Source organism: Solanum dulcamara, chromosome 12 (assembly GCF_947179165.1).
Source record: "Solanum dulcamara chromosome 12, daSolDulc1.2, whole genome shotgun sequence".
Classification (NCBI taxonomy): Eukaryota; Viridiplantae; Streptophyta; class Magnoliopsida; order Solanales; family Solanaceae; genus Solanum; species Solanum dulcamara.
In genome coordinates this window covers 67467890-67495640 of record NC_077248.1, presented here as the reverse complement: position 1 = coordinate 67495640, position 27751 = coordinate 67467890, and the positions used below count along the sequence as shown (strand labels likewise).

The 27751-nt window shown below is 36.5% G+C and overlaps 2 protein-coding genes across 2 annotated transcripts; one reads left to right on the top strand and one right to left on the bottom strand.

Annotated features, from left to right (window-relative positions):
- Positions 1 to 428: 428 nt before the first annotated feature.
- LOC129877850 (nuclear cap-binding protein subunit 1) lies at positions 429 to 23185 on the bottom strand. The gene is made up of 19 exons (XM_055953385.1): positions 23030 to 23185; positions 22891 to 22950; positions 21294 to 21350; positions 18418 to 18489; positions 17709 to 17771; positions 16940 to 17116; positions 15795 to 15926; positions 14493 to 14559; positions 11538 to 11737; positions 11014 to 11084; positions 10748 to 10832; positions 5765 to 5833; positions 5505 to 5623; positions 4623 to 4761; positions 3646 to 4143; positions 2024 to 2323; positions 1735 to 1913; positions 1485 to 1596; positions 429 to 751 (listed from the first exon to the last, which is right to left on the bottom strand). The coding sequence occupies exons 1-19, from the start codon at positions 23111 to 23113 to the stop codon at positions 644 to 646; spliced, it is 2592 nt and encodes an 863-aa protein (XP_055809360.1). The 5' UTR covers positions 23114 to 23185; the 3' UTR covers positions 429 to 643.
- Positions 23186 to 24524: 1339 nt separating this feature from the next.
- LOC129877612 (uncharacterized) lies at positions 24525 to 27701 on the top strand. The gene is made up of 6 exons (XM_055953137.1): positions 24525 to 24830; positions 24906 to 24972; positions 25775 to 25967; positions 26825 to 26898; positions 27001 to 27156; positions 27418 to 27701. The coding sequence occupies exons 1-6, from the start codon at positions 24620 to 24622 to the stop codon at positions 27539 to 27541; spliced, it is 825 nt and encodes a 274-aa protein (XP_055809112.1). The 5' UTR covers positions 24525 to 24619; the 3' UTR covers positions 27542 to 27701.
- The last annotated feature ends 50 nt before the right edge of the window (positions 27702 to 27751 follow it).

The following is a 27751-nucleotide window of genomic DNA, read 5'->3' as shown; positions in this document are numbered from 1 at the left end:
TTTCACAAATAATTTTTGGATAACTTCTTTCCAACCAAACGATCCCAATTATGTTTCTTAGACATATATAATCTCAGACATAAACTATGTATAGGATAATAGTCTTCAAACTACGATAGGCTACGAATAAATGTCACACAAAAAAATTGTGACAAAATTAACGAAAATACATGAGACTACTCAAATTTATAGCCACGCCGTGTACTTGTGGTGCGGTCACTAATGATGTAGCATCCATCTGCATCTTATAATTACTCTAATTACTTGTAGGCACTGTCTCATACTATGTTGGTCTCGTACCTGGCTACTATTTCATCGTCTTTGTTCGTTTATGTCATGATTTAATCAAATTAATAAAAATTTGGGTTCTTAAGAAAATAAAGACAGAGAATTACATTTGAGCGAAGATCACCAAAAATGCTAAGACATAAGGGTGAACCAGTTTCCATATCATTAAACGAAACGAATTCAATAGTATGAATAAAACATGATTTTTCCTAATACTCTTGTTTGTTTTTGCTCCAACTATTTCTACATTGAACATCTGATCTACATAACAAAATCTAATACTCATGATACACCAACAAAACTCATCAGGAACAAGCAAAAGAAGAAAATAAAAAGAAACTGGCAACGTTATAAATCATTCATCCAAAGGTCTTCGCAGGCCACAGTATATAGCTTTTCGAACCAGAGGATGAGTATCTTCAGTTAGTACCTCCGCATCCAACTTCTCAATATGCTGCCATATCTGTACATCACCAAACAAATTAAACAAAAACCAGGCTAACAAATTGTAACAGTTATGTTGCAGGTTGCAGCACACTTTAAGTAGCTGCAGTTATTGGATTCTCTTGGGTCGTTTGATAGAGTGTATTGACAAAAATAATGCATGCATTAGCTATGTGTATTAGTAAAACCTTGTTTGGTACACTTTTTTATGCACTCTATTGTGTATTAAGGTGTGTATTATTAATACCATGGATTTCTAGGTATTAGTAATGCAAAGAGACATAATGCATGCATTAGCATGGTTAAAGACCCAATTACCCCTCAGAATCCTTTTTACATCTTTTCCACCATAATTGTGGATGATATATTTGTAAATAAATATGTTATGCAATACAGGCTATTTTTAATACACCAAACCACACAATGCATAAGAAATAATCTATGTATAATTAATGCAAGCATAACTAATACAAGAATTATTAATGCACTCTATTTAGCATTATTTTGAACCCCCTCCTATTCTTTTCACTTTTCACCACAACTCTAGGCATTTTTTTCACAAGAAAAGGGCTCACACATCACTTTGGCTGACAAAACTAGTCTTAGCAGGTATCATCTATGTAGCTTGGATCCTCCACAAATACACTGTTTTTGGAGGATCCGACAAACACCCATCAACACTTTAAAAAGAGTCTGAGCAAAATAGGCAGAAATAGGTCAGTTATGGTAATTGTTACATGACAAGCAATTACCTCTGAAGCATATTGCCTGGTGAAGGCCTTGAGGTAACCCAGAGTTGTTAAACACCATTGCTGTTTTTCATCAAGATTATAGCCATTTCTTTCTCTGCTCCCATTAGGATGGCTGTAACTCGCCCACATAAGAGAGAAATAATTTAAAAATCATAAAGGACAAAAGGAAACCAAAAGAAAGAACAACATAAGATAAAATCTCGTCCTATAGAAACATCAGAATGAAGAGTATAATTAATGGATACATCACCTTTTCTTTGGTCTTTCGTCATCCTTGTCTAACTCCATTACTGAAGAATCTTCACGGTCAATGGTCATATCATCTGCATCTGCCTGACCAGAGGGCCGCAAGGTTCCATCTCTGGATGCATCATGAAGGGGTTCCGCTAAAGCAGTCAAGAAGCTTTTATACAGTGAAAGAAACAAAGCCTGTAACAATATATTTGTCAGCACTTGAACCCTCATTCCAGATCCAAGATATTCAGATATGATACAAGTCAATTTCCTTATTATCTATATCCATGACCAACATAAAATACCTCAATTTCATCAACTGCTCGAGCAAGAAGAGCTTCCTTTGCTTCTAAAGATTCACGAACAGATACCTCCTCCTCTTTTGCTTTTTCAGCATATGATTTCAGCCGTTTTATTCTTACAGGGTTTTCACCCAAAACAGGTTCCCCATCTATCATACTCAGCTTAGACTCGGCAGATTCTAACTCTTCTCTGGCTCTAGCTGCAGCTCCTTCTGCCAAGACAACACTTCTCTCAAGGGATGAAATCTCTTTCCTCAGATCAGAAATACGATTATACGTCTTACTGACAGCATTCCTAAGGATCTACAGCCACAAAACACTTAATCATGGTTCATAACTCAAACTAGATCATAACAATGCCGGAAGTAGTGCTGGAGAGGAAAAATAAAAAGAAACTAGTAATGCAGAGGGAACCCAATTGTGTATCACAATAATCAGGCAAGACAACAAATTACAGGTTTCCATTAAAATACAGAACGGGGAAAAAACAATAAGGGGAAAGGATAAAAACATTTGAGCCCCAAAGAGTTCCCAACTTACAAATGAGGGCTAATTCATACGATTCCCCCACCCCAACCAACCCCATACAAACTTAGGGAATTTCCTTTTACACACCCTAAATACACAGGCAAATCTTATACACGCCATTACTTGCAAAATCCATAACTAATACCCCACAATTTCACCACATAGCAGGTGCGTTTATTCCCATAACTTCTAGTTTCTGAAAGGCTAAATTTAAAGAATCTGAGCCGAATTCAACGGTTCAAATTTGATCAAATGGTCTAAACCTTTTTCATTTTCTTATTTTTTGATCGAGTGGTCTACACCTACTCCATACCAGTTCCACACCCTCTTCCATTCCTTTCTCCCGAGCCTCTACCACCACCAAAACCTTGATCACATCCTCCAAATCAAGAAAAGACAAAAGACCCCAATATTTTTATTGACATCTATTCACTCTTTCAGACCAGAAACCCACATAAACAAAGAACCATAGAAATGCATCCAACTGTGAAGATGACATCAAGATAAGCCAACTAAAAGCCTTTTGACCATATTACTTTTCTATTGCACTGGGAGGCATGACCAGATGTAAGAGCGAATCTTCGACATACAAGAACAAAAAGAAAGCTTATATCTGTTTGTAAACCTGGGAAGTTCAGTCACAGAAGAGGAAGACGTAACTATTGTAGAGCAAGGAGTGGTAGAGAGGGAAGATGGTAATTTTGCAAGAAAAAAATGGGGTCAATTGTAACTAATAAATTTACGAGCAAGGGAGTGCTCTTTAGCAATTTTCAAACGTAATCACAAGTGTCCTGTTGGCATTGGCGTGTCATGCACTTCCAAACTTAAATGTGTCCAAGGTAAAACCATCGGGTACTAGCTACAATATATGTGTGTGTACAATGTCGCTCATGTATTGACGGTGTGTAAAAGGAAAATCTGTGCAAGTTGGAGGGGTCTATATTACTTAGAAACTAGAGCTTACAAAGCACATCAATGCAAAAAGTACGTGGGGTAAGTTTTAGCAAGCGAACATACGCTTAAATCTTCAAGAAGAGAATGAAAATGAATATGCCCATAAGTAAATGACTTCGCACTAGTTAAATAAGGTGATTTACCTCCCATGGACTGTCAGAAACATGAAACTGATCAAGATTCGGTGAAGAGAAAACCCATCTCACTATGGCCAAATTAGATATAAGCCGATAACTCATCATCCGGTCAATGGCAATAGCTGTCATTTGAGCACTGTTTTGCCAGTAAGAACTTACTTCAGTAATCAGCTTAACTTGTTGATCATCATCATTACACATCTTTGCAATGACTTGGCCATATCTCTCCAAGACAGTAATCAAATGAGTAAAGCTTTTGGATCCAATGTCAAGAAGTGTTTGAACAACAACTCTGAGGGTAATATCAAAACCATGGGCTGGAAAAACATTTTCTTCTACCCAGGAAATCATTTCCCGGGCAGTTTTCCTACCTTTCACCATGTCCTTAAGTTCTAAAGAAAGTGCACGCTCAGTTGGATCAGTACCATCTTCCGCACTATATTTAAATTGTGGTCCACCTCTTGGCGGAAGTAACTCCTCCAATGCAGGCGCATTCTCAATGCTCTATAGAAAATGAATGAAAGAAGAAATATAAAATAAATTGCATTAAAAGAAGCATAAGAAAATAGATTATAAATTCCTCCCAAGAAAAAGGAGACGAGATCACTAACTTCTTTCTAGTGTTTACTCCATCTAAAAAACTATCTAATGATATATAGAGGTAAAATAAAAGATTATATTAAAAATATTTTTCCAGAAAACATGTACAAATAGTACTTCAAAAAGCAGCCCAAATAAAAGCAAAAACCTTTTACTTTAACTTACAGTATATCTACTTCTAAATTGATACTCATAGAAGTAACATTAGTATCATAGAATACAGATTATTCACTATTACTTCATGCAATTCAGTCTTTGGATTTGTCAAATACAAGTATCAGCACCCCATTAGTGTGGTATTACTCATTTGAGGAACTTAAATGACAAAATTAACTCAAAAACAATCTGCAATAAGCTCGTATTTCAACAATGTAACCAGATACCTGCTTGATTTTGTCCCAATATGAAAGACGGACTTCCCTTTCCAAAACCTCTTGAACAAACACACGTTGTGGAGCCCATTTTGGGAGATCTAACACATGTGCCCATTCTTCCCATGGCCAGATAAATTGAAAGTTTGACCTGCAACACATTTCAAACAGAGTGATCTCATTGTTTGTACATAAACATGACTCAATTGTTAAAGAGTGTGACCATCACATCTAAATTCTTAAGTTGTTAGAGAGCACACTTTTTAAATATTTAATAATCTCTTCAGCACGCCCCCTCACTTCCAGGCTTAATTCTTTTTCATGAGTCAAGCACATGGAAATTGTCTTTCATTTTTTTCTAATGGCTGGAGCCTGGTAGTGAGACTCGAACCCAGAACCTCTACCTACTCTATACCAAGTTAAAAGATAGATCTTAGGACTAACTAAACCCCCAAATCAAGCTCCAGAGGTGAGGAATGCCCAGGACTACATAAGGAGGTCAATTTTCGTAACTGATGTGGGACTTCAACACCCCCTCGCACACCCAAGACTAGACATCTGGAGCGTGGACAATATAATATGGGGCATAACATCCAGCAAACCATGAATTGGAATAGATCTAGCTACGATACCATGTTGAATGTGTGACCATCTCATCTAAAGATGATCACACACTTCAACATCAAAAGAGGTAGAAGGTAACAGTTAATTCAGAATTAACACTAACTACCGCAAATAAGCTTAAAACACCAATAAGTAACCATAGTATGCCACTTGAGCAACATCAAGTAAACTCTTCATGAAAGCAATGAGCCATTACTGGCCTAACTGTTAACAACAAGAGCTTGCTGTGAATAATGGAACATCCCTCAAAACTGTAGTATTTCAACTTACAAATGATGTGAGAACCAAAGGATAAGACGTGTCCGGCATTCCATATCTAGATCTGCTATTTTATCAAAAAGAGCACGGACAGCTCCAGCTATTACTGCCGGAAAGGCCCCTGGCAAAGCCTAAAACGAGAAACACGCAATCAAGAGGACTAATTAGTGGAAACATCTTGAAATGGAAATTTTGAGTTCCGCAACAGTTGATAGGAATTTTATGAAACATATATGTAATTAGCTTACAACTCCAAGAAGGTAATGGATTACCTTGCATAAATCAATGATAACCAATGTGTAATATATTGGTCTGAATGGTGGTTGGGGTAACAAGAGAAGCTGCAAGATTTAAAAGATATCAGGAGAGACGAAGAAGAAGCTCCCGTAAAGTTATCATGCCTCAATGATGAAATAAGCAACATCCTAAGGAACAAAAGGTAAACTGAGAATACACACTATCAATAATAAGGTTCTACTTCTTCTATGCTTGGTATGGTAATGTAAAACTTAGCCCCTTAAGAGAATAAAATAACTAGATGTTCTTCATCCTAAATGTAGGTCCAACTCTGCCTGTTCAGGTGATGGCCATCAGAAACGGTGTCTACAAGAGGCGCCTATAGATATGATTTCTCAGAGTTAAGGTCTGTAGGTATAAAACCAATAACCTTTAGCAAGTATAACTGCAGCAATTAGCTTTTACCAGTTCAAATAAAAAAAGTTTCCGTGCAGCAATTTACATATATTTCTCTTCTGAAAGCAATAGATGAGAAAGAGCCCGTTTGGATTGGCTTTAAGTTGGTCAAAACCAACTTAAAGCCCTTTTTTAGCTTTTGGACGTGTTTGCCTAATCCTAACTTTAAGCCATAAAGTTCTTAAAGTCAGTCAAAAATGAAAAGTTAGGATTTCTAACTTTTTTTTTTCTAAATGCTTAAAGCTATTTTGTTTGACCATGGAAATTACTTTTATATCCCTTATATTTTAACTAAATTCCCAAACTACCATTTTTATTCTTTTAACCCTAAAATTCAAACACTTATTTTCAACATAAGCACTTTTATCCAAACACTCAACTGCTTATTTATAAAAATAACTTTCAGCACTTCAAAGTTCTAAAAGTACTTCATACATAAAAGTTACTTTTTTTAAGCCCATCCAAACGGGCTCAAAGTCATGGCTATAACAACTAACAAGCATTCCTTAATCCAAATGTGCAGCAAATAAAGTTACAAGCAGATATCCTGGACACCAGACCCCAGTGACTAAAATATTCACTAAAATTCCAGAAAGCATAAGAAGGATATCTTGCTTTGATCCGATATGAAAAGCATATATATGCACTTGAAATTCAAAATGTTCAGTCCAAAAAAATAATGCATGGGATAATGTGGGTCTTACAGCTATCCTCTAAAAAACAGAAAGAAAACACCATTTTCACCACTTTTATCTTCTAATGTGACTAAAGAGTTCTAAGATAGACATTTTGCTTCCGCTAGAGGATACGTCACCCTCCATTTTCAAATACTTTGATGACTCACATAGGAGGTGCTTTACTCGAGCACTTCTACTGGTTCACAATAATGTACTTCGCCTCTATCAAGAAGGAAATTGTTACTATGGAAATAAAAGTAAATACTTTTATTAACAATTGGGGAATCCCCGCATACAAGCTATATTCCAAAAGAAGAGAACCTACAACAAGATATGATTCTCAACAAAAGAGATCCAATCCTCTATATAAATAGGGACTCGTAAGTACACAAAAAAACTACAGACAAAATAAAATTTTGCAACTTTCAAAACTCTTTTTCCACCCCTTCAAATGACCTCCTATTTCTCTTTCCAAATGACCCAAAAAATTCCTAAGGAAGCAGCACTCCTTGCTCTTAGGCTTCTCTCCCCCCTCCTATGAGTCTTAACTTAGCAAAGCCTCCTTCACGATGCCCGGCATCACCCACTACATTCGAAACAAGTTTAGGGCCACCCTCCATAACCGATTAGCAACCATACAAGACAATAAAAGATTATCAACATTCTCACCTGCACTCTTACACATAAAGCACCAACTGACATAAGTGATCCTCCTCTTCCTCAAGTTTTCAGCTGTAAACATCAACCCGCTTGCAGCCAACCAAACAAAGAAGCATACCTTCCTCAATGCTCTAGTAATCCAAATAAAGTCATGAGGGAAGGTACATTCATCTCTCACTAGTAACTCACTATAATAAAAGCTAACAGTGAATAGGCCATCACCACTCTCCCTCCATCACCATACATCCAATAAGTTGTTAGGAGTTCCTAGCCCATAAATAGCTCAATGAAACAGTGAACTTCTCCAATCTCCCAATCTTGAAGGTTCCTTTTGAATCTTAACTGCCAGTGGAGACCCCCCTCAAGAGATCTGTGGATTTGCTGCACTGTCATCTGTCATTGGCAGGAAACAAGGTAAATATTTGAACAGGCTTCCCTCAACTCGTACTCCCCACACCACTTCTGAGCCCAAAAATTGATCCTACTACCATCTCCAATATGCCCACAAAATCATCCCACCCCTTCATAATACTCCTCCACAACCCACACCCAAATGGAGTTATTAATGTTTCTAGTCCTCCAAACTCCCTCCATCTGCCCATATGTTTCCGCTACAACCCCCCTCCAAAAAGCACTTTCCTCCAACCCAAACCTCCATACCCACTTTCCTTGAGCATTCTATATGCTTCTTGACATTACTGGATATTGTGTAAGCTCTTTGATATAATTGCGCTTTGTATGCTGTCGGGGACTCATAGTGTTGATTAATTGTTTTAACTTTCATTTATGACAAGTCTTTAGTGTGAATTGTGTTGAATATATAGTATTCTTGATAAACAATTATTTGGACTTCGTTAGATATTATGTAATGATATAGTTCCTGTGCAGAGTGTATTTGTATTTTCTAACTCCTTACCTGCATGTCCATGCAGATGTTGTTGAGGATGAAGCTAGTAGCCGATGAGTTCATTATAGTTGATCCAGTAGTTGAGGTGAGCCGCCGCATTGTTCGTGGTGGCTCCCAAAAAGGAGTTATCAGACCCGACTTTGAGTCTTTCTGAAATTCATTTAGATGCTCCTTGGTTTAGTGTGGGATGTTGGGCTAGAGTTTTGTTCCTTCATTTTATTATTGTTGCAAATACTTATGGAACAATTGGGTCATTAACTATTCATATTTAATTATTGGAGTGATGAAACTTGCATTTATTTCGATTGAGTCTTGACTAAAAGCTACATGCATGGTATGAGCTGGTTCGCCTAGCATGTAATGTTAGTTGGGTACCAGTAACGTATAAGGGATATTTCGGGACGTGGCATACCCCGTGGAACTAGCTGAGGTGCACGGCAGTTGGCCCAAAAAGAAGACAGACAGGTCATCTCTGTTGTTCTTTTTATTGTGATGGAGACACTAGCTTTCTTGTGGGGTTTTGTGCAGGTGAGCGGAAGAGGAGGAAGAATGATTATATTGCAATACTTGTGTACCATGAGTAAGAAAGCTTCAACATTTGTTTAGGCGGAGAAGGGCCTAAAATGCCCTTCAACTATTTGAATTGGTACAAATTACCCTCTGTCCATCTTTTAGCCTCCAAATACCCCTGACGTCAACCTTTTGGCTCAAAAATACCCTTATTTTTAACGGCCCACACTCATTAGGTGGATGGGAGGGCAATATTGTACCAAATCCCATAGTTCAAGGATATTTTAGGCCCTTATACATTGAATAGTAAAATCACCTTCCACTTCTTCACTTCATCTCTCATCCACTTTTTTTTCCTTCTTGGAATCTTGTCCATAATTTTATATTTTATTTTTTAAAAACTTATTTTTCTTCTTGGAATCTTGTCCACAATTTTATATTTTATTTTTTAAAAACTTATGACAAAATAAGGGAGAAAAAAGGAAAAAAATAATGAAGACATTCATATAGAAATAATTAGTTCTATAGAAGATAATTTAATAGCATCTTTTCTTTTGTGTGTACCCAAAATTCAAAATAAACGAATAAAAAAATCTTTTCTCCTATCCCAACCCTTACCCCACCATGATAATAATATAAATTAAAAGAATATGAACATCTAGGTTCATTTCAAGTTTGAGTCTCTGATATCCTAATTAAGAATAAGAGATTAAAAAAGAATAAAAAGAGGAAATGAACAAAACAATTGGATAATTAATAGAAAATTTTATGTTAATAAAATATAATAATATCTTTTTAAATGGTCATTCATGCGCGGATTTTAGATGGATCCCCAATTATGAATTGGGTTATAATGAATTGGGTATTAATCTAAAATAGACCAATAGAAAGATATCTTGAAATTAATATTTTGAATATTATTTTCAAGCGTATTAGGTCAAAATATGAATTATATGTGATTTTTGTTATTTATTTGAGAATAGTTTAAATTTGGACCAATTAGATTAGGCAACATAATAACTAAATATTTAATGATTTTACGTTAGGGGAGTTGTTAAAAATAAGGGCAAATATGAGCCAAAGGGTTAATATCGAGGGTATTTTTGAGCCAAAAGGTTGACGGCAGGGGTATTTGGGGGCCGAAAGGTGGATGAAGGGTAGTTTTGTACCAATTCGAATAGTTGAGGGCATTTTAGACCCTTCTCCGTTGTTTAGGACATTAATTTGGTTCAAAGTGGTGCAAGACTTAACATTTATATACCAAAACCAATTGAGATGTGCAAAATATTCATGAATTAGGAAGCATACGAAGAGGAAGGTGATGGCACTACAAGTTATTTATCTGGATTAGTCACTAGGGAGAAAATTCAGAAGTTACCTATATATATAATGTATAAGAGCATGTTTGGATGGGCTTATAACTTATAGCTTATAAGCATAAGGCATAAGTTAGGAATCCTAAACTATGGCTTTTGACTTGAAAACAAGTGCTTAAAAAACACTTCTTATCTTATCCAAACACTACAAAAGTGCTTAAAGGCTATTTTGTCTTTAAAACGCCTACGATAAGTCAATCCAAACAGGCTCTAAAAGGGAGGGAAAGAGAGGGGGTGGGGTGTCTAGGAGCTATGACAACAAGTAACTAAGAAAGGAAGGAAAATAGGATTGCTAAAGTTTCATATTCTCTAAGCCCACCTATTACAAGTCTTTATTCTATATTGGCTGATGCCATATCAGATTGATTGGAAAAGATATAATATCATGGGACCAAAATTCCTTTATAACTAAGCAACTGCAACAGTTCTTACCTGAGAGAATATTGTCTCAGCCATAAGATATTCATATCTAAATGGTACGGGCAGCCCAACCATGTACGCAGCACATTCCTTTCGACTAGCTTGCATCAACCGAAAAGAAAAGGAATAAGAAAAATCATCAAGTTCAGCATATACTACAAAAGCACACAGCAAATAGGCGCAGCATAGATACACAAGCGCACCTCTAACCCTAAACCCTACACCCAAACACAATGAACTGAAAATTAATGGAACCAAAATTAGGAGAGTCAACAAACCATCCATTCAAGAAGAAAAGCACATCCAACAAATACTCTTCCACAACAAAGCGATCAATGGGTTGAAGATCCTGCCATTCATAACAAAAAGAGAAGGCAAGATCAGCAAGTAAAAATAACAAGTGAAAGTAACGCATCCCCAAAAATTAAGTTCAACTCTTGAACAATGTATCATCGACATAAACCAAGTTGTTCATAGAAACTAACTAGTGTTGACTAAACTCCAACATGCAGGCTCTATAGTAGCCATTAGGCCAAGTAAATCCCTTCAATTACACAATATACACTGATATATTGCGACAATTGGTAGAAGATTTTCTGAGAGGAGGATGAACGCGAGAGGGAAGATTCTAGGGAGAACTGGCAGCACAAAAAAGAAGACTAAAAATACAAAAAAATATGAACATACTCCATATCTAACACGCCTGGATACATGCAAATCCAGACCTCTATCAACGGATCAGCCACCATGTTTTACTATGCTAGGATCAATTCAATTATCAAAATATAAACTAATCAATTACCTCAGTTTTATTTGAAGGAAATATATTTAGCCTCCTTATCCTTTGAGGATATTTCAACTCAGCTTCGTGCTTTTGTCTGCCGAAGGCAATTCCAGATAAAGCTCCAGGAGGACCTGGTTGCTCAGGGCAGCTTACTGGAGACAAATCATGAGACTTACCAGCAACCAGCTGTGCCTCGAAAGATAGGTGCAGTCTGGGAACTATTTTTTTCCAAATAAAAAAGAAAATGAACTTCAAAACAAGATAAACTGCCACACTTTTAACATTAAATTCATAATGGAAAAGAGAAAAAAGAATTGTAAAGACATGCGTTAAGAGCAAGTATATATGCTCAAACAGTCCAGATATGCAGAAGACAAAGTTCACACTTGACTAAAAGAAGTCAAATTGCACAATCAAGTTAAAACAATAGCCTAGTATCGGTTTCAAGTCCATCTCTCCAATTTAAAAGAGTAAACTTGAATCTCCATATAAGAACTGAATTACAATCAAAAACCTATTTGGTACAAAAAAATTGTTCATTCATGTTCACACCCATTTTCAGAGAAACTGTTCCCTGTCCGCTTCTAGGCATAAACTAAAGTAGAAGAGGAAAGACAGATAAAAAGCTCACTTTAATGTCAGGCAGACAAAATATAGTGCTACAACAAACAACGTTTATCATGTCCAAACTCTTGAATTCAAAAAAAGATCAAAGGAAATGAAGTCCTCTGTTCTAAAAAAGAGAAGGATATAACAGTGTTCTCAAAGGCGAGCGTCTTTGCGCCTTTGGCGAATGGCGAGGTGAGGCGAGGCGAAGCCCTTTCGCCTATTACAGCCAAGGCGAGGCGACATTCAAAAAGGCGACTCAATTTAGTCTTATGAATTATTGAGTCATTCAAGTTCTAGACTTTTAGTATCTACTATTAGTTTTTGAATTCAAATGTTTGCTAATATATGTTATTGCTATTGAGATTTTGGCTATTTATATATGCAATTAAATATTTTAAGATTTTGGTATTAATTGACGCCTCAATTCAAAAAGGCGAGCGCTTTGTCACTCAATGTGAGGCAGACCCTTGCCGTCTTTCGCCGTCCAAAACACTGGGATATAAAAGGATCAAAATACCAAATCACTAGACCTTCCTCTTCAAGTGGGCTTAACACTCACTAACGCTATTCATCAGTTATTCCATCGGATCTTTATTCAGCATGATTCATGTTTCATATCACTTCAATAACAACTTTATCAAAGAAACACTCAAGGCTACAACAATTCATTTGTCTCATTTTAGAAACGAAAAGATATATAACAGAGGTATATGCAACTTTTATCCACAATTAGTTGGAAACCGCTGTAAACACCAATGTCAAATTCATCTAGCACAATACAAGAACTTCCATTAACTTAATATACACAAACTCTAGACTACGTACAAGCAAATATAAGAATTTCCTATTTTAGCAACAGAGAGTTTGAAAATCAAGGTATAAGCAATTTTTATCCATAGTTAGTTGACAACCATCAACATCAAATTATTAGCATAATACAAGAACTATCATTAACCTGATAAAACGCTAATTGACAAGACATGACCTACCAAACAATCAAGGGAACATAGTGTCAAATTTTATTGTAAGGAATAAAGATTGGATAATTACCCCTATTCAGGTTAAATTTACATTTTTCCCTCGGTAACGGGAGTAAGGGTACATGTGAACCAAGATTATCCAGCAAGCTACTTGGGCACGGCTTGGCCCAGCTACCCATCCCAAGCTCAAGAAGGCCCAACTATGAATGTCTTCAACTGGAGCTAAACCTCTACTGTAAAGAAATTCACCTTGCAGCTAACTCAATCTCAAAAGCTAGCACATGAAGTGAGGACTGCCCAAGATAATATGGAGACAATAACATGTTCCCTCACCAATGTGAGAACACCCATGAGTCATGATATGCTCAAAAGGCTCACAAAATCAATCTAGGCCTCGCCTACTCTCTTTAATATATTGTTCCAATCCTACCTGATCTTCATATCGAGCTCAAGAAAAAGTAGAAGAACTAGTACATATTCAGCACATGTTGGGGTTCACTTACCTCGAAAAACAAAAAAGAAAATCAATAAATATATTGAAGAACGTTAAAATTGTCTCTGTGTGACCCGTGAGTCATGGTTTCGAGCTATGGAATAGTTATTGATGCTTGTCTCAGGGTAAGTTGCCTACATCACAATCCCTTGGGATGCGTCCCTTCCCTGGACGTAGTGTGAACGCGGGATGTTTCGTGCACCGAACTACCTTTTTTAGGTGTATAGAAGAAATGGCAGGACTGAAATCCTAATGCCTCCTCTCAAGACCAAAACATAATCTCTCCTTTCGACAGAAAGAAAATTATAATATCTATCCAAGAGTCAACCCGAAGTCCTCTCATCTCTTAGGTTTAGGACAGCAATCACTAGCCATTTGGGTCCAATCTATGGAAAACGCATATCTCTCAAACACGATATTCTACTCCATCAACGATGAGTTCTTAGCGTAGCTCATTTTACATCCCTAGATGAATTCAAAGATATGGTTTACGTAAGGAACAATAGAAATGGATGATTCATATCCATTAATTCTCCCATTCTTTCTTGGGCGAGTGTTTTGCCTTCGTTGGAGAAGACAAAAGACAGTTTTTCTTTATCAATACAACAACAACAACAACATACCCAGTGAAATCCCACTAAGTGGGGTATGGAGAGGATAGAGTGTACGCAAACCTTACCACTACCTCATGGAGATAGAGAGGTTGTTTCCAAAAGACCCTTGGCTCAAGTGTATGAAACCCAAGTAAAGAAGAAGAAAACACTGAAGAAAGAATAGTCATTATTTGTAATGTTGACAGTGGAAAGCTTTTCTTTATCAATAGAGGAACAGTTTGTAATGTTGACAGTGGAAAGGATCAAAACAAATTTAAGATATAAGAAGTAAGAATACCACTATCAAGTTTCCACCCTCTATTAGAAAGATCTTGAACTCGAGACCACAAATCCTCCAAGAAATCCTGTAGATCAAATATTTCAGCTCTTAATAGTACAAACACTGCTGCATAGACAAATAAATGATGAGGGATGGGAGCAACAGACTATTTTGATTTAAGATCATCTTCACTAAGCTTATATGGAGAATCTCTCATGTTTAGCAATTTCTATCACTCAAGTCCATCCAATAATATTATGAGAAAAAACATCAAGAACCACAAAGGATACTATATGTAGTAGAGACACCAAACCCAAGGCTACACATTGATTCAAGTTGTACTCAAACTGGCAACTGACAACAATCAGACACCACGTCATACACATTCAATCACGTTCTTTTTCAGTAATTTCCTTTTCAGATAAGGGTGCCTCTGGAAGAAATGCAAGGTAAGGTTGCGTACAATAGACCCTTGTGGTCGGGCCCTTCCCCGGACCCTGCGCATAGTAGGAGCTTAGTGCACCGAGCTGCCCCTGGTGTCAATTCAGTGTACACCACTAGGGCATGGTTCCAAAGTTCCTACTTTTTTCCTTTAATTCATTGTTTTTTCTTTAATTATTTGCTTCGGAAGAAGGCAAAGGGTGATTTATTTCAAAATGATAAAGCAGGATCCTATTCATGAGGAGTGAAACTTGTTAAAAAAACTATTTGTGAACACCAATGAATCACATTCGCAAAGTTTCCACCTTATTCCTAAGTTCTTTTCTTTAGAAAGATGGGAGAAGGTGATTTATTTTCAAGAGGATCACAGGGTTCTATTCATAAGGAGTGAAGCTTGTATGAAACCATCCACGGTTCCTGCATGTGACAAATCCCAAATAGAAAAGATTTACAACAAGGCATCATCACTTTGTCCGATAATGCAGCTTTTGGATCAATCAATTTAGAGAAGGCTCATTCAGTTTGGCAAATTCATAGAGGAAGAGAGTTGATTACGGTAGGGATATGTTGAAAGGGTTCATAATTGCTTGATGTAAAATAAAATTAAAGCAGAAACAACAAAAGAAAATGAACAAATGAAGAATTTACATCTTTGAATTGATGCTGATAATTGTATTTGTTCAAGGGACAAGTATATAGATAAGAAATTCATGGCACCCACTAATGTTGAACTTTTGTCTCTATGATACTAATGCCATGATTGATAACATATGCTATATGATGTTGAAGGTCTTAAAAGGAAAAAAATAACCAGAGAGTGAAAAGACACAAAAGCTAGTATAACATAAACGGATTTTCACATCTATTACAAATATATACCTTCTCATTGACAGCATTATTGGTTTCTTCAATATCCTCAAAGACAGAAACCCCAGCGTCAGACACACGTCTTCGAATGCTTAAGTAGGCTTCTACGCCAACCATAACCCTTTCGATCTCCTCTGGAACTTGCTGAAAATGGACATGAGAGGTAGTAATTCAGCTTTAGCTGAGAAGGATGAAGTAAATAAGAAGAAAGCAAACATATGATTTAGTAAAGGGAAAGAAGAAATTGGCGCATTACAAAACTAAAAGAAAACCACAAATATAACAAGAAAATTTATATATTCTCTGTGAATGCACAAAAACCAAAATGGTTGACAGTCTTCAAGACACTTTCAGTTACTCCTCAGGCAAAGTCTTCGTAACAAAAAAGTAATTTGACGGTAAGAACCAAGCAAACGACAATGAAACAATATAAAACCTCCCGCTAGTGGAAAGAGCACCCGCGTGATGTGTGAATTAGGCAAGCGTCACAATTCAAACCCCGTAACAGATAAAAGTAGAGAAGCATGGAGGGGCAGGCTCATTATCCAATGAGTTTGGAACCGAGCGCCACTGACTCCTCGGGGATATCTCAACAACAACAGCAACAATAATAATAAGCTGAGGCACAAGCCTCAAAGCCTTCATGATCATGACTTCAGGCATCTACAAGTATGCAGTATATACTCATAAACAACAATATAACCCTAACTCAATGTGTAATGAAATATTTACCATTTCCAAAAAAAAAATGTATGTGTGATGAACTTACAAGTGTAAGCAACAGAAAAAGAAATGCATTCCCACATTTTGCACCTTTTAACAGATGTCTTAATTTTGAGATCAATCAACTACGCCTCAATGTCAAAATACTTGGGATACTGCCATAAATATTTTACCTAATTCCTTTTTTGGATAATTTTCCCTAGTTAATCTGCCTACCCCAACATGAGCAGTTCAAGCTTAGTTACAATTTTGGCTCCAGGAAACCAGCAGAAAGGCCTCGCTATGAAGAATCTCTAAGATTCATACATTTTTCGTTCTGATTCGAGAAAGAAAAAGAAAATAACCAGAAAAAGTAGAAGCAGGAAAAAAAAACTTGTCAGCCAATAGGCAAGAATTGTAAAGGTTTGGCATTTTGATCAAGTGCATATTGTTACCTCAACAAGTTCAGCTCCACCCCAAGGAAGGCACGATAAAATACAAGTAATATAGAAGTCAGCACGTGCTTGCCAAGAGGGAATTCCTTTTTCTTCGTCCACAGTAGTCGCAGCTGATGATAATAAACTTTCGAAAACAACCACTAATGCACTCGGTTGGATAACTTTGCTGCACATCTAACAACACAAACCATATATTAAACTCACTAACAATTGAAAGTACAAGAAACAGGACGATTTCGTCTACCAATTAACTTGCTACATCAGATCATACTCAAAATTGTCTGTGAGGACACAAGCAAATGTGATGCAAGGTTTCAGTTTAAGCAGAAACTGAGTAAAGAAGCGAATGAACTCAATTTGATGATAATATTGTGGGTGAGTCCAATACAAAAAAAAAGTCACTTTGATGTTCGAATGTCGCACTCAATCCTAACTGATAGAGTAAAATCATAAAAAAGTTGCAGAGAGAGGGAAGGATGCAAATTATGGCTATGAATGAACTTGGTCTTGAGGAATGTCTGAATGCCGGGATAATTTCACCAACAAAGATAGGAATCACAGATGATAACTTTGGTAAATGTACTTTATGCGTACTTCCATTCTTTTCCAAATATCTCCACACCTTAACCAAAAGGCCACCAAACACCCTGCTCTCAAACCACAAAGTTTTCAAACTCAAATAAAGATCAGAATGGACAAACTTCAGAGGATTTTTAGTTGGAATATAACATCAAAGCAGCAAAAGTAGCAGATTCCTAGAACATACCAAAACAGTCAAAAACCTCATCAATATACGGATCCTGTTGCACTGTCCAATCTCCAATGCATCCTGAAACGATAGGAAAACAGCAATTGTCAAAAGGACACCTCATCCAGAGTAATACAAGCCTATATTACAAGTTTGACTGCAAAATTAACATTGATGGAACTTCCTTTAACTCCTCTCACACCACTTCTTCAACAAAGCGATGGAAATACCAAAAGCATATAAACAAAAGAACTCTCTAAGCATCAAAACTAGGGGTAACCAGTAGCTTCTACCCATACACTGTATACAATATATATTAAAACATCCACTAAAAATTTATAAATATTTGATTCTGAACCCAGTTATCATTTTACATTAATTTGAGATTACTAAAGGAACCCATAGATTTCATATCCTGGAACTGCCTTTGCGTACCATATTTTAAATATTTAAGCACCGGTTTGCTGCAATATTAGTGAAAAGGTAAGAAGAAGATTAAAAGAATGAATCCAGTCTGGCAAGTTGATTTTATAGTGTAAAAAAACAATAATGTTGCAGATAACCTCAGGGTACCAAGACTTAAGCTGAATGCAATAACAGATATGGAGTTTAAAGATGCAAAATCAAGATAAATGCCACTTTCATTTATCACAAAATAATCTTTTCCAGAAAGGCAAAACCACTATTCCCAATGTTCAAGAATAACCAAATATTGGGGCTTGCTGACCTGTAAATTAATTTGAGCGCTCTCCACTAGTTTCCTGACAAATTCCTCGTTTTCCAAATTCAAAAGGCCTATCTGCAGATAGACATATATGGTAAATGCAGAGAGAAGGGGGGAAGAAAATAACAGAACAATTATAAAAAGTAAAAAGGAAACATTTGTAAAATTAATAAGCGGAAGTAATAACCATGTAATGCGAAATGTAAAATATATCAATACATGAATTGATTGATCAATTAATCAAATATACCCCACCCAACGCTGCTTTAAGTCAATTGTATGAATCTTATATATCCTTTTAACTCTATTTGAAAACCATCTCTTTCCATAGCCCAATAATCTTGATTGTAAGACAACTAAGGGGAATCATAAAACAAGAAGCTCTCTAAATTTCAAATAGCCCTACACGGAATGAAAATATAGACTCCTGCCCGGCACAGGCCCTGATGTGAGAGTAGCCACATAAATAAATAAACCTATACAGATTCTTTGTGATAAGAAATATAGTTGGGCTGGGGAAATAAGGGCTAAGGAAACATGGTAGCCCTGATGGTGGGGTCCGATCCCCACCAAGCTTCCACCTAGATGGAGCGCGTCTGATCTCAACAACAACAACAACATCATACCCACTGAAATCCCACAAAGTACTGTCTGGAGAGGGTAGAGTGTACGCAGACCTTATCACTACCTCGTGGAGGTAGAAAGGTTGTTTTCGAAAGACCATCGCTCAAGTGCATCAATCCCAAAAAAGCGAAGAAAAAAACAGTGGAGAAAACATGATGGTTAATAAGCAAAGCAATATAAAGTCTACCGGAGTGAAACATAACAACAGCAAAATAGCGTGATAATCAAAATACAATAAACAACATATGGCAAGAACTGCAAGTGCACAACTAGTACTACACCAGGCACTAAACCTCGCAAGACAGGACAACACTTTACCCCTACTCATATCCCCTTGTAATCCACTCACTCATATCCCTCCCCCTTTTCCTGAGGAAGGTAACAATTGTATTTCTATTAAACAAAATTTAGACACCCCAAAAAATAGTGCTAAGTTTAGATCTTTACAAAAACCACCAAAAGGTACAAAAGACCACTTTCCAGAAACCTATATTCTGATATATTGTCAATTAAATCAACTACGTCACTTACTCCCCCCCCCCCCCCCCATATACTTTGTTTACACCAAAAAAAAAAAACTAAGGCAAATTATCCTAATTTTATGGATAGAACTGCTAGTGCCTTCAGAAAATCTAGAATTCCTTTCTTTCCACACACTCCACCAGATGCAAGCAGGGATGATCTTCCACCAATCCTCCTCCGTACCCTACAATCCACCATCTGCTCTGAAGGCCCAGAAGTAGAACTAGGTATTACCCATTTTATCCCCAAAATACAAAAGAACATGTGCCACTGATTTATAGTTGTCTTGCAGTGTAAAAAGAGGTGTTCATTGCTCTCAACCTCCAGGTCACATAAAAGACATCTTGAACAAATCAAAAAACCTCTTCTTTGTAAGCTGATTTGAGTTAGGCATGCTTTCCTAATCACCAACCAAAAGAAGCAAGACGCCTTCATTGGAATTTTTACTTTCCAAACTTGTTTCCAAGGCCAATTTACCTTAATAGGGGCTCTCTGATTCAGGTTCCAGTAAACAGATTTTACCGAAACAATTCCTTTGCTATTCATTTCCATCTAAGTCGATCAGGGCAATCGTATGTACCACCAAAAGATCCCCTCCCCTTTTGCCCTATGTATAATTTAAAAAGATTAAAGGAAAAATGTAACTGACACTAACATTTGAGCCTGGTACTAGATCATATTTTCCTTTTAAGGAGGAGACGGCGGGATGGAGACCTAGATTGTGGGAATTAGAATTTAATCAAATAGGGGAAGAAAAAAGGGGTGACTAGAATGAGTGGTGGGGAAAAGGAGGTGAAGGAGGCGGTCGACAGTTGTGTGGGAGATAAAGCTCCAGGACCTGATTGTTTCACTCTGGCATTCTTTCAGCGGTTTTGGGCTACTGTAAAGGACAAGGTGTTGAAGAACATTTAGGCCTTCCCGGTAACGGTGGCACTTCTAGGAAAGTGTATACATGGAAAGAAACTCTACACATGGTTAGGGAAAGTGAGTCTATGATAAGGCACATCTTGGAAAGTGGTTATGGAGATTTGAGGTAGAGGTAAGGGTGATTGTGGAGAAGTATGGGGCTTTGGAGGGGGGGGGGAGGACTAAAAATGCCCCACTCCCAAACGGTTGTGGGCGGAGGAATATTTAAAAAGGACGGCAAGAGTTCAATGAGAATACATCTTTACGGGTGAGTAAGGGGAGTAGGGTGAGTTTTTGGTGTCATCGGTGGTGTGGAAACAATACTTTGAGACTCACTTCCCCTAACATGCATAGAATTTCTTTCCAAAAAAATCTATTGATTATCCAATTATGTATAGAATTTCTTGCCAAAACAATACTTCTTGTATACATGCAAGCTAACGCCCTTTTGTTATTAATATTCTTACTTCATTAAAAAATCATATTTTCCCATTGGATCATTTTCCTGATTCATCTACAGTATGTCTATCCCTGACTAGCAGAATCAAAATACATATTTCCAAAAGAACCTTGAGCCTTGCTGGAAAAATGTTTCAACAACTGTATCAGCTGTACATTTTTCTTAAGCTTCAATTGTGAATGCTGAACCGATGTCCCTTTAAAGAACATAGATTTATTGACTATCAATTGTCTATATATGGCATCACCGCATACACATTCATAAGTATGTGAAGAAGACAAATAAGAGGATAGACATAAGGATCAAGAAGGAAAATCATGCACTAAACAGAACTCAAACGAGAAAAGGGCGATGTAGGATAACTTACCAGTGTTCCATACAGAGGTATCTTGTGAGGCAATTGCTCAGCACACTGAAGAAGGAACTGCCGAGGTATGGGGAAATAAAGTACATAATTCAGTACACAATTCCATAGTATAACACTAAGACTCCTTGTAAGCATAACTCTTGATTAGTGATGGCAATAGTGCAAAACTATTACTGTAATAGCCTGTTTGGATTGACTTATTTTTAAGCAGCTTATAAGTTGAAAACTGCTTATAAGTTTAAAAAAAAAGTAGGTGCAGGCCAACTTTTTTTTTTGATTTATAAGTTATTTTCAACTTATAAACTGCTTAAAATAAGTTCATCCAAATAAACCCAACTATTTATTGGGGCTTATTTTAAGCACAAAATGACTTTAAGTTGGTCAGTCAAACACTCAAAAAAAGCTGAAAACAGCTTATAAGCCAATCCAAACGGCCTCTAAGTGGGTTGGAGAGGGGGATAACCCTTCAATGAAGAGAGTGATGGGACACACTTGAGAGAGCCAAAAGGCCGAAATCTTCAGCTACTTTATATGAATACACCCCAATGAAAAGATAATGCCAAAAGCACTGTATTATTAAGACAGGTCAATATGCCAGGAAAATTTATCAAAACTAGTTTTTTGTTTGATAGGTAAAAAGTATCCATTTGAAATTTATCAAAACTAGCAGATCTGCCGAGTGGGGGATGAGTTGACAGTTTTATAAGTTTAGTTTATTACACATAAGAAACTAATCCAAAGTTTTTTATGTTAACGCAGAAGATGCTTAAATTTATCGGAAACAACCCCCTACCTTTATGAGGTGGATTTAGGGTCTGCGTACACACTAACCTCCCCAGACCCCACTTGTGGGATCGTATTGGGTTGTTATTGTTGCAGAAGATGCTTAAATTGAAACCATACAGTCTGAAACGCAATTGCTTTAAATATATTGAAGTTTGGACCTCATCTGCAGTTCCAGTAGCATTGAATCCAACTTCCTCATTTTTGCATCAACATCTAACTATTATTTGAACCAATGATAACCAATAGGATAACAGCCTAGCAGCTGAGCAAGAACATTTCACATATAACAAGCCTATGGAGAAGGAACAGAAATTTCACGTGGACGTTTCTTTTGGGGGCACACAGACCATTTCTTTTCTAATATCACAGCATATTTGGTCATTACAGGAAGGAGAAACCTTTTTGATCTCCCGTCCCATTCTACATACATGTGGTCTAAACTCTAAAGTATAGGGTTGATTACCACAATATTTGCCCCATGCTACTAGATTCACATGCTCAATTTGATACATCACGAAGGAGAAAAGGAGATGAATCAGAAACTAGGATGGTGCTTCATACACAACAACAATACAATAAAAGGCAGTCCTCCCTAGGGCTTTTGGTTGAATGGTAAGGACACAGAACGTGAAGTATGGATTAGGTGCATCTCACTAGTTCTGCCACTACCTGAAACCGTATGCTCATACTTTCTAACTTACGAGCAAAATCCAACTAACTCACTCAATTATCAAAACAAAAAGAAAAAGAAAAAGAAGAGTTGAGCAAGAGAGGTTGCGGGGAGTATTAAGAAACAGAATGAGATTCTTACTGGGAAAACATCGTCTCCAGAATGCTCTATTTCTCGTCGAACCACACTATGGCATGAATCCTGCAATACCAAAAAGGATGAGAATTTCAAACCGCTTGAATTGGGAACAACAGCAGAAGAAGAAGGGTAGAGTACTGACAATTTGATCTTTGAAGTCTGCATTTCCGGCGTACTCAGGGCACTTCTCGCCGAGACGCAAAAGCAAGCTTCTCCAACTGCTCATTCCTTACAAACAAATTGCAACAGCGAACGACCGAAACTGATGAAATGAAGAAAAAAGGAAGGCGGGCAGGGTTTTGTACTCACTACTGGGCTTCACTCCCACTCATATACTCTTACAAAAGACCCGACCCGAATCAAATCAAGCTCCGAAAAATGTTTTACGGCTTGTTTGGCTCACCAACTAAACTATGAAACTTGAGAATTTAAATATATGCATGTATTCCCTTTGAATGCATAAGAATACGTCAAAAGAAGATGTTTTTTACGAGTGTTTTATATCCGATCATTTATAGTATTGCTATATCTTTCTTATTCATTGTGAGTTAATAAATTTATAGATATGTATTTTGATATTTTTAACTAAATTAATATTTCATATATATTTTATCAGTCATAATGATTTAACTGTAGTATTATTATTTATAAAGAAAATGAACATTAGCCTATTTGTTTATTTATAATATGATTGGGGTGGATCATTGATTGATCGTTTTGTACTAGTAAAAGGTTTTTTTAATAATTTAAATGAATCAAAATGTCTATTAATGTTATGAATCAGTAATACGATATAAATAAACTAATATACTCAATTAAATAAATGACGATAAAAAAAGACAAATGCACTTGATAAATTAAAATGTGAATGATTCATAAAAACAACTTCAGCATAGATCAAAATTTGTATTCTACACAAAACGAATTGTAATCTAATTGACCACAAATATAATACTAATTGTTATCTATAATATAAGTGTCTAATTTTATCCACAAAAGTATTCAAATTACAATGCTTTGACGAGTGATATCTAATTGTTAAAACAATCCAGATTAATAGCATAGGAGGGTTAATGTAAGACATTTTACATATCAAAAATTTTACTCGGGCGTCAACAAATTTGTAAAATTTTATGCTCTCTTGACATTCAAGTGAACTTCTTTTGCTTTGTCAATCATCTTCAGTTTATTAATACCAACGCCATTAAATTATTCTTTTTAATCACAACACCTAATGTTACTCAAATTATTGTTTCTCAGACAACCTTGTGGCTGAGAACTATCTGGTGCAGAAGTAATCCATCAAGCTGAATGCAACTTACATTCAACTCAATAGATTAATTGATGTTCCTCTTCTCAAGTGCTCATTTAGTAGATAAACTAATGATTTAAAATATAATATCCCCTTTAATTATATGCATTAATCTCAATAAATTGTAAATCTCAGACTTGTTTTAATTAAAATTGATATGCGTAATTAAATAAATGTGATCTATCCAATAAAGATTTGATAATAAATATAATTTATTTCTTTAAAAATTAAATAAAAAATATGAGCATTTTATCATATGTTCAACTGCTCAATTCAAACGTAACATAATTACAATATCAAAATGAAATTTATTGACATATTCCATATATATCTTTTATACAAACGCTGCCTTAACATGCCGGTAGTGTGATTTCGAGTTTATTCCGGCAACGCCGTAGAGTGTCTGTGGAGTCGCTGCAAATGAAACTCTATTCATATTCTTCGGTTTTAGGTCGGAGAATGGTGAAATCCGAATGGAACCTGAAATACTGTATTCCTCCATTACTGTTCTCACCCAACACAAATACAAGAGCATTTGCGTGTTCGTCGGAGCTCAATGGAGCCTCCATTTCAGTAGCTGAACCCAACAGTTCTTGGTCGACCCCTTTATGCCGCGACTCCCCAATTTCAGGTTTCCGCTTTTTCCACAGATTGTTCACACTGATTGTTGCAGATTTCATCCAGTGGTTGTTAATTTTTTGCTCAGGGTCTATGGAGCAAGTAATGGTGGAATATGTTTTTGGGAGAAAAAAAGCAACTGAAGTTGCTCACTAGTAGGTCCCTTTTTCTTCAGAGCTAATTACTTTTGTGGTTCATTGTTAATTGGGTACATTTTCCTCCATGCAATGTGCAAAATACTTCTTATTTCTTTATGTCATAGTGATATATATTACTACGTAGAGATTTATACTTGCAAACATGATCCTACTTCCCAACACGAGAGACCATTTTTGTCATCAAGAAAGGCACGATTTTGAACCTACTTCCAAACAAGAGTAATTCCTTTATGCTGAGAGAAATTGCTCTCTGGGATTAACCCTTTTGTCTTTTATCTTCTCTGAGCGAATCCTAGATGTATATGATCTGTGTATATTCGAAATGAAGTGTTATCAGTGATAAACTTCACAAATTCCTTGTAATTAACTTCTCATGTTAGTGTGTGTCTTATATATTTTCGATTTCTCAACTCTTAAGTCTGTTTGACAGTTCCTTACTCTGTATATTCCAATGAAGTGTTTTCAATAATAAAGGTGGTAAATTGCTTGTGACTAATTTATCTTGGTTGCGTTTTTCTTATATATTTCAGCTAATCAATTAGAATTCTGAACTCTTAAGTCTGTTCAAAAGTTCCTTACTCTGTATATTTAACTTTTGACTACTAAAATGTCTCAGCGAATGCTTCTTTTTTACAATTATTAGAGATATACAAGTTAAAGCTTAAATGCATTGCCTTGTTTTGAGTTTATAGCTGTATGACTATAGTAGACTACAAATGATCGCTTACCTCTTTCTCTATTTGGGTAACACCAAGGGTATTATATAATTTTATTAGCGTATTATCTCCTTTTCTGGCAGTGTCTGGAAGCATGTTGTTCAGAAGGGGGATGCAGTTGTTGATGCCACCTGTGGAAATGGTTACGATACCTTGGCACTGTTGAAACTGGTTGCTGATCAGACACAGAAAGGTCGAGTTTATGGCATGGATGTTCAGAAAATTGCTTTAGAAAGCACTTCATCCTTACTGGACCAGTTTGCTAGTCCAGATGAGGTACTGCTGCTGCTTATTTTGTATCTCGGGGCCTAATTAATGAAGACTACCGATGATGATACCAACATATAGACCATCCCAACTATTTAGCCGTAAGCTAGATAGAATGGTGGTTTGGATGCATTATTCCATAAAGCTGTCACTCTGTTTGGTTTAAGCTATCTATACCTTATGCTATAAGCACATAGCATATAGTCGCTTGCTCTTATTGTATAAAAATCCAAATCTAAGATATAACACCAGCCTAAAAGTCTGAAGTAGTTGGTCTCAGCCCTAACTTCCACTTTCCCACTTCAAAAGACAGGTTTCGACATCTTGTCTGGTAACTCTACTTCCAACTCCAAAATTACCAGAACCAGGCAAACGTCACTAATGATAGTCTGTTATACTAAACTTAACCTATGCAGGGATCTCTACGTTTGTGCCTCTTTTAGTCCAAAGACAACTGGGAGAAGATGTAGTTTAAATATTCACGATTGTGCTTATGGAACAGCGAGGCTTACCATAAGACTTCATTAGGAAGTTTGCAAGACCCAATCTCATTAGTGCTCACACATGGCTGAATGGATTTAACTCTCCTTGCCAATGTCTTGTGGGCTAGATGCCCTCTACATTTTCATTATAGTTCTTGAACATGTGATAAAGTGGATTGAGCATCCAGAAAGAGTCAAATGGCAGCACTTGTTTTCTTTTCTTGACATTCAACTATTTCTCCTTACTAATTATTTTCAAATGCAGCTTCTGTAATGACCATTGTTCTGACAATTCTTTAATTTACTTTCTTTCAAAATGATAGTTTTTCTCCCATTTCATCAGTTATACATACATTTGAAGTACATCTGCTGTTCTTCATGCAGAAAGAACTTGTTGAGCTATTTGTCATGTCTCATAGTCAAATGGAGGACATTGTTCCAAATGATGTGGCTGTAAGGTATTGTTGTTTCTCAATTAAAGGATGTTAATGACTTAAATTCTGAATGATCGTAGCATCCGAATGATTGCGTCCAGTTATTTTGCACCATGCTTGTGTCAGGTTAGTTGCTTTCAACTTGGGTTACCTTCCTGGAGGTGACAAAAAGATCATTACCAGGTCTGAAACAACTGTGCTTGCATTAGAGGCTGCTAAGAGAATCTTAGCACCTGGCGGACTCATCAGCATTGTAACTTATGTGGGCCATCCGGGTGGGAGGTAAATTCTTGAACCTTATGTTCATTTTCAGCTGAAAGTTCCCATCTGTTGTTTGAGAGTCATTGTATATCCACTTGCTGACTATACATTCAACTGTTCAAGCATCTTGATTAGGTAAGTTGGAAAAGCTTAACTTTCCTAATGACCTCTGTATAAGGAAAGTATTTGTAAGATTATCACGTGTGTAATGGTATTCTATTTGCAATGGGTTTAGTTTATAGTACTATGTTAGATACATATTTACATTTGCTTATCATGTAGGGAGGAGTTTGAGAAGATTGAAGGTTTTGCTTCCAGACTACCGGTTGAGAGTTGGAACTGTTGCAAACTACATACGGTAAATCGCCCACTAGCTCCCATGCTGATATTCTTATTCAAAAGATAGGACAGGATTTTTGTGTTACCGAAATGAGACTTGATATCATGTATCCATGACTTGTAAAGATATACCGAAATTGACTTGATCAGATCAATTGGTATTGTTTGTCTATTAAAAGAAGAGAGATACTGACATTGATATTGTTTATACAATCCCAGATTTGACATACTCTGTTCAAATTCTAAGATGATAACATCACTAGGAGGACCTAGAACA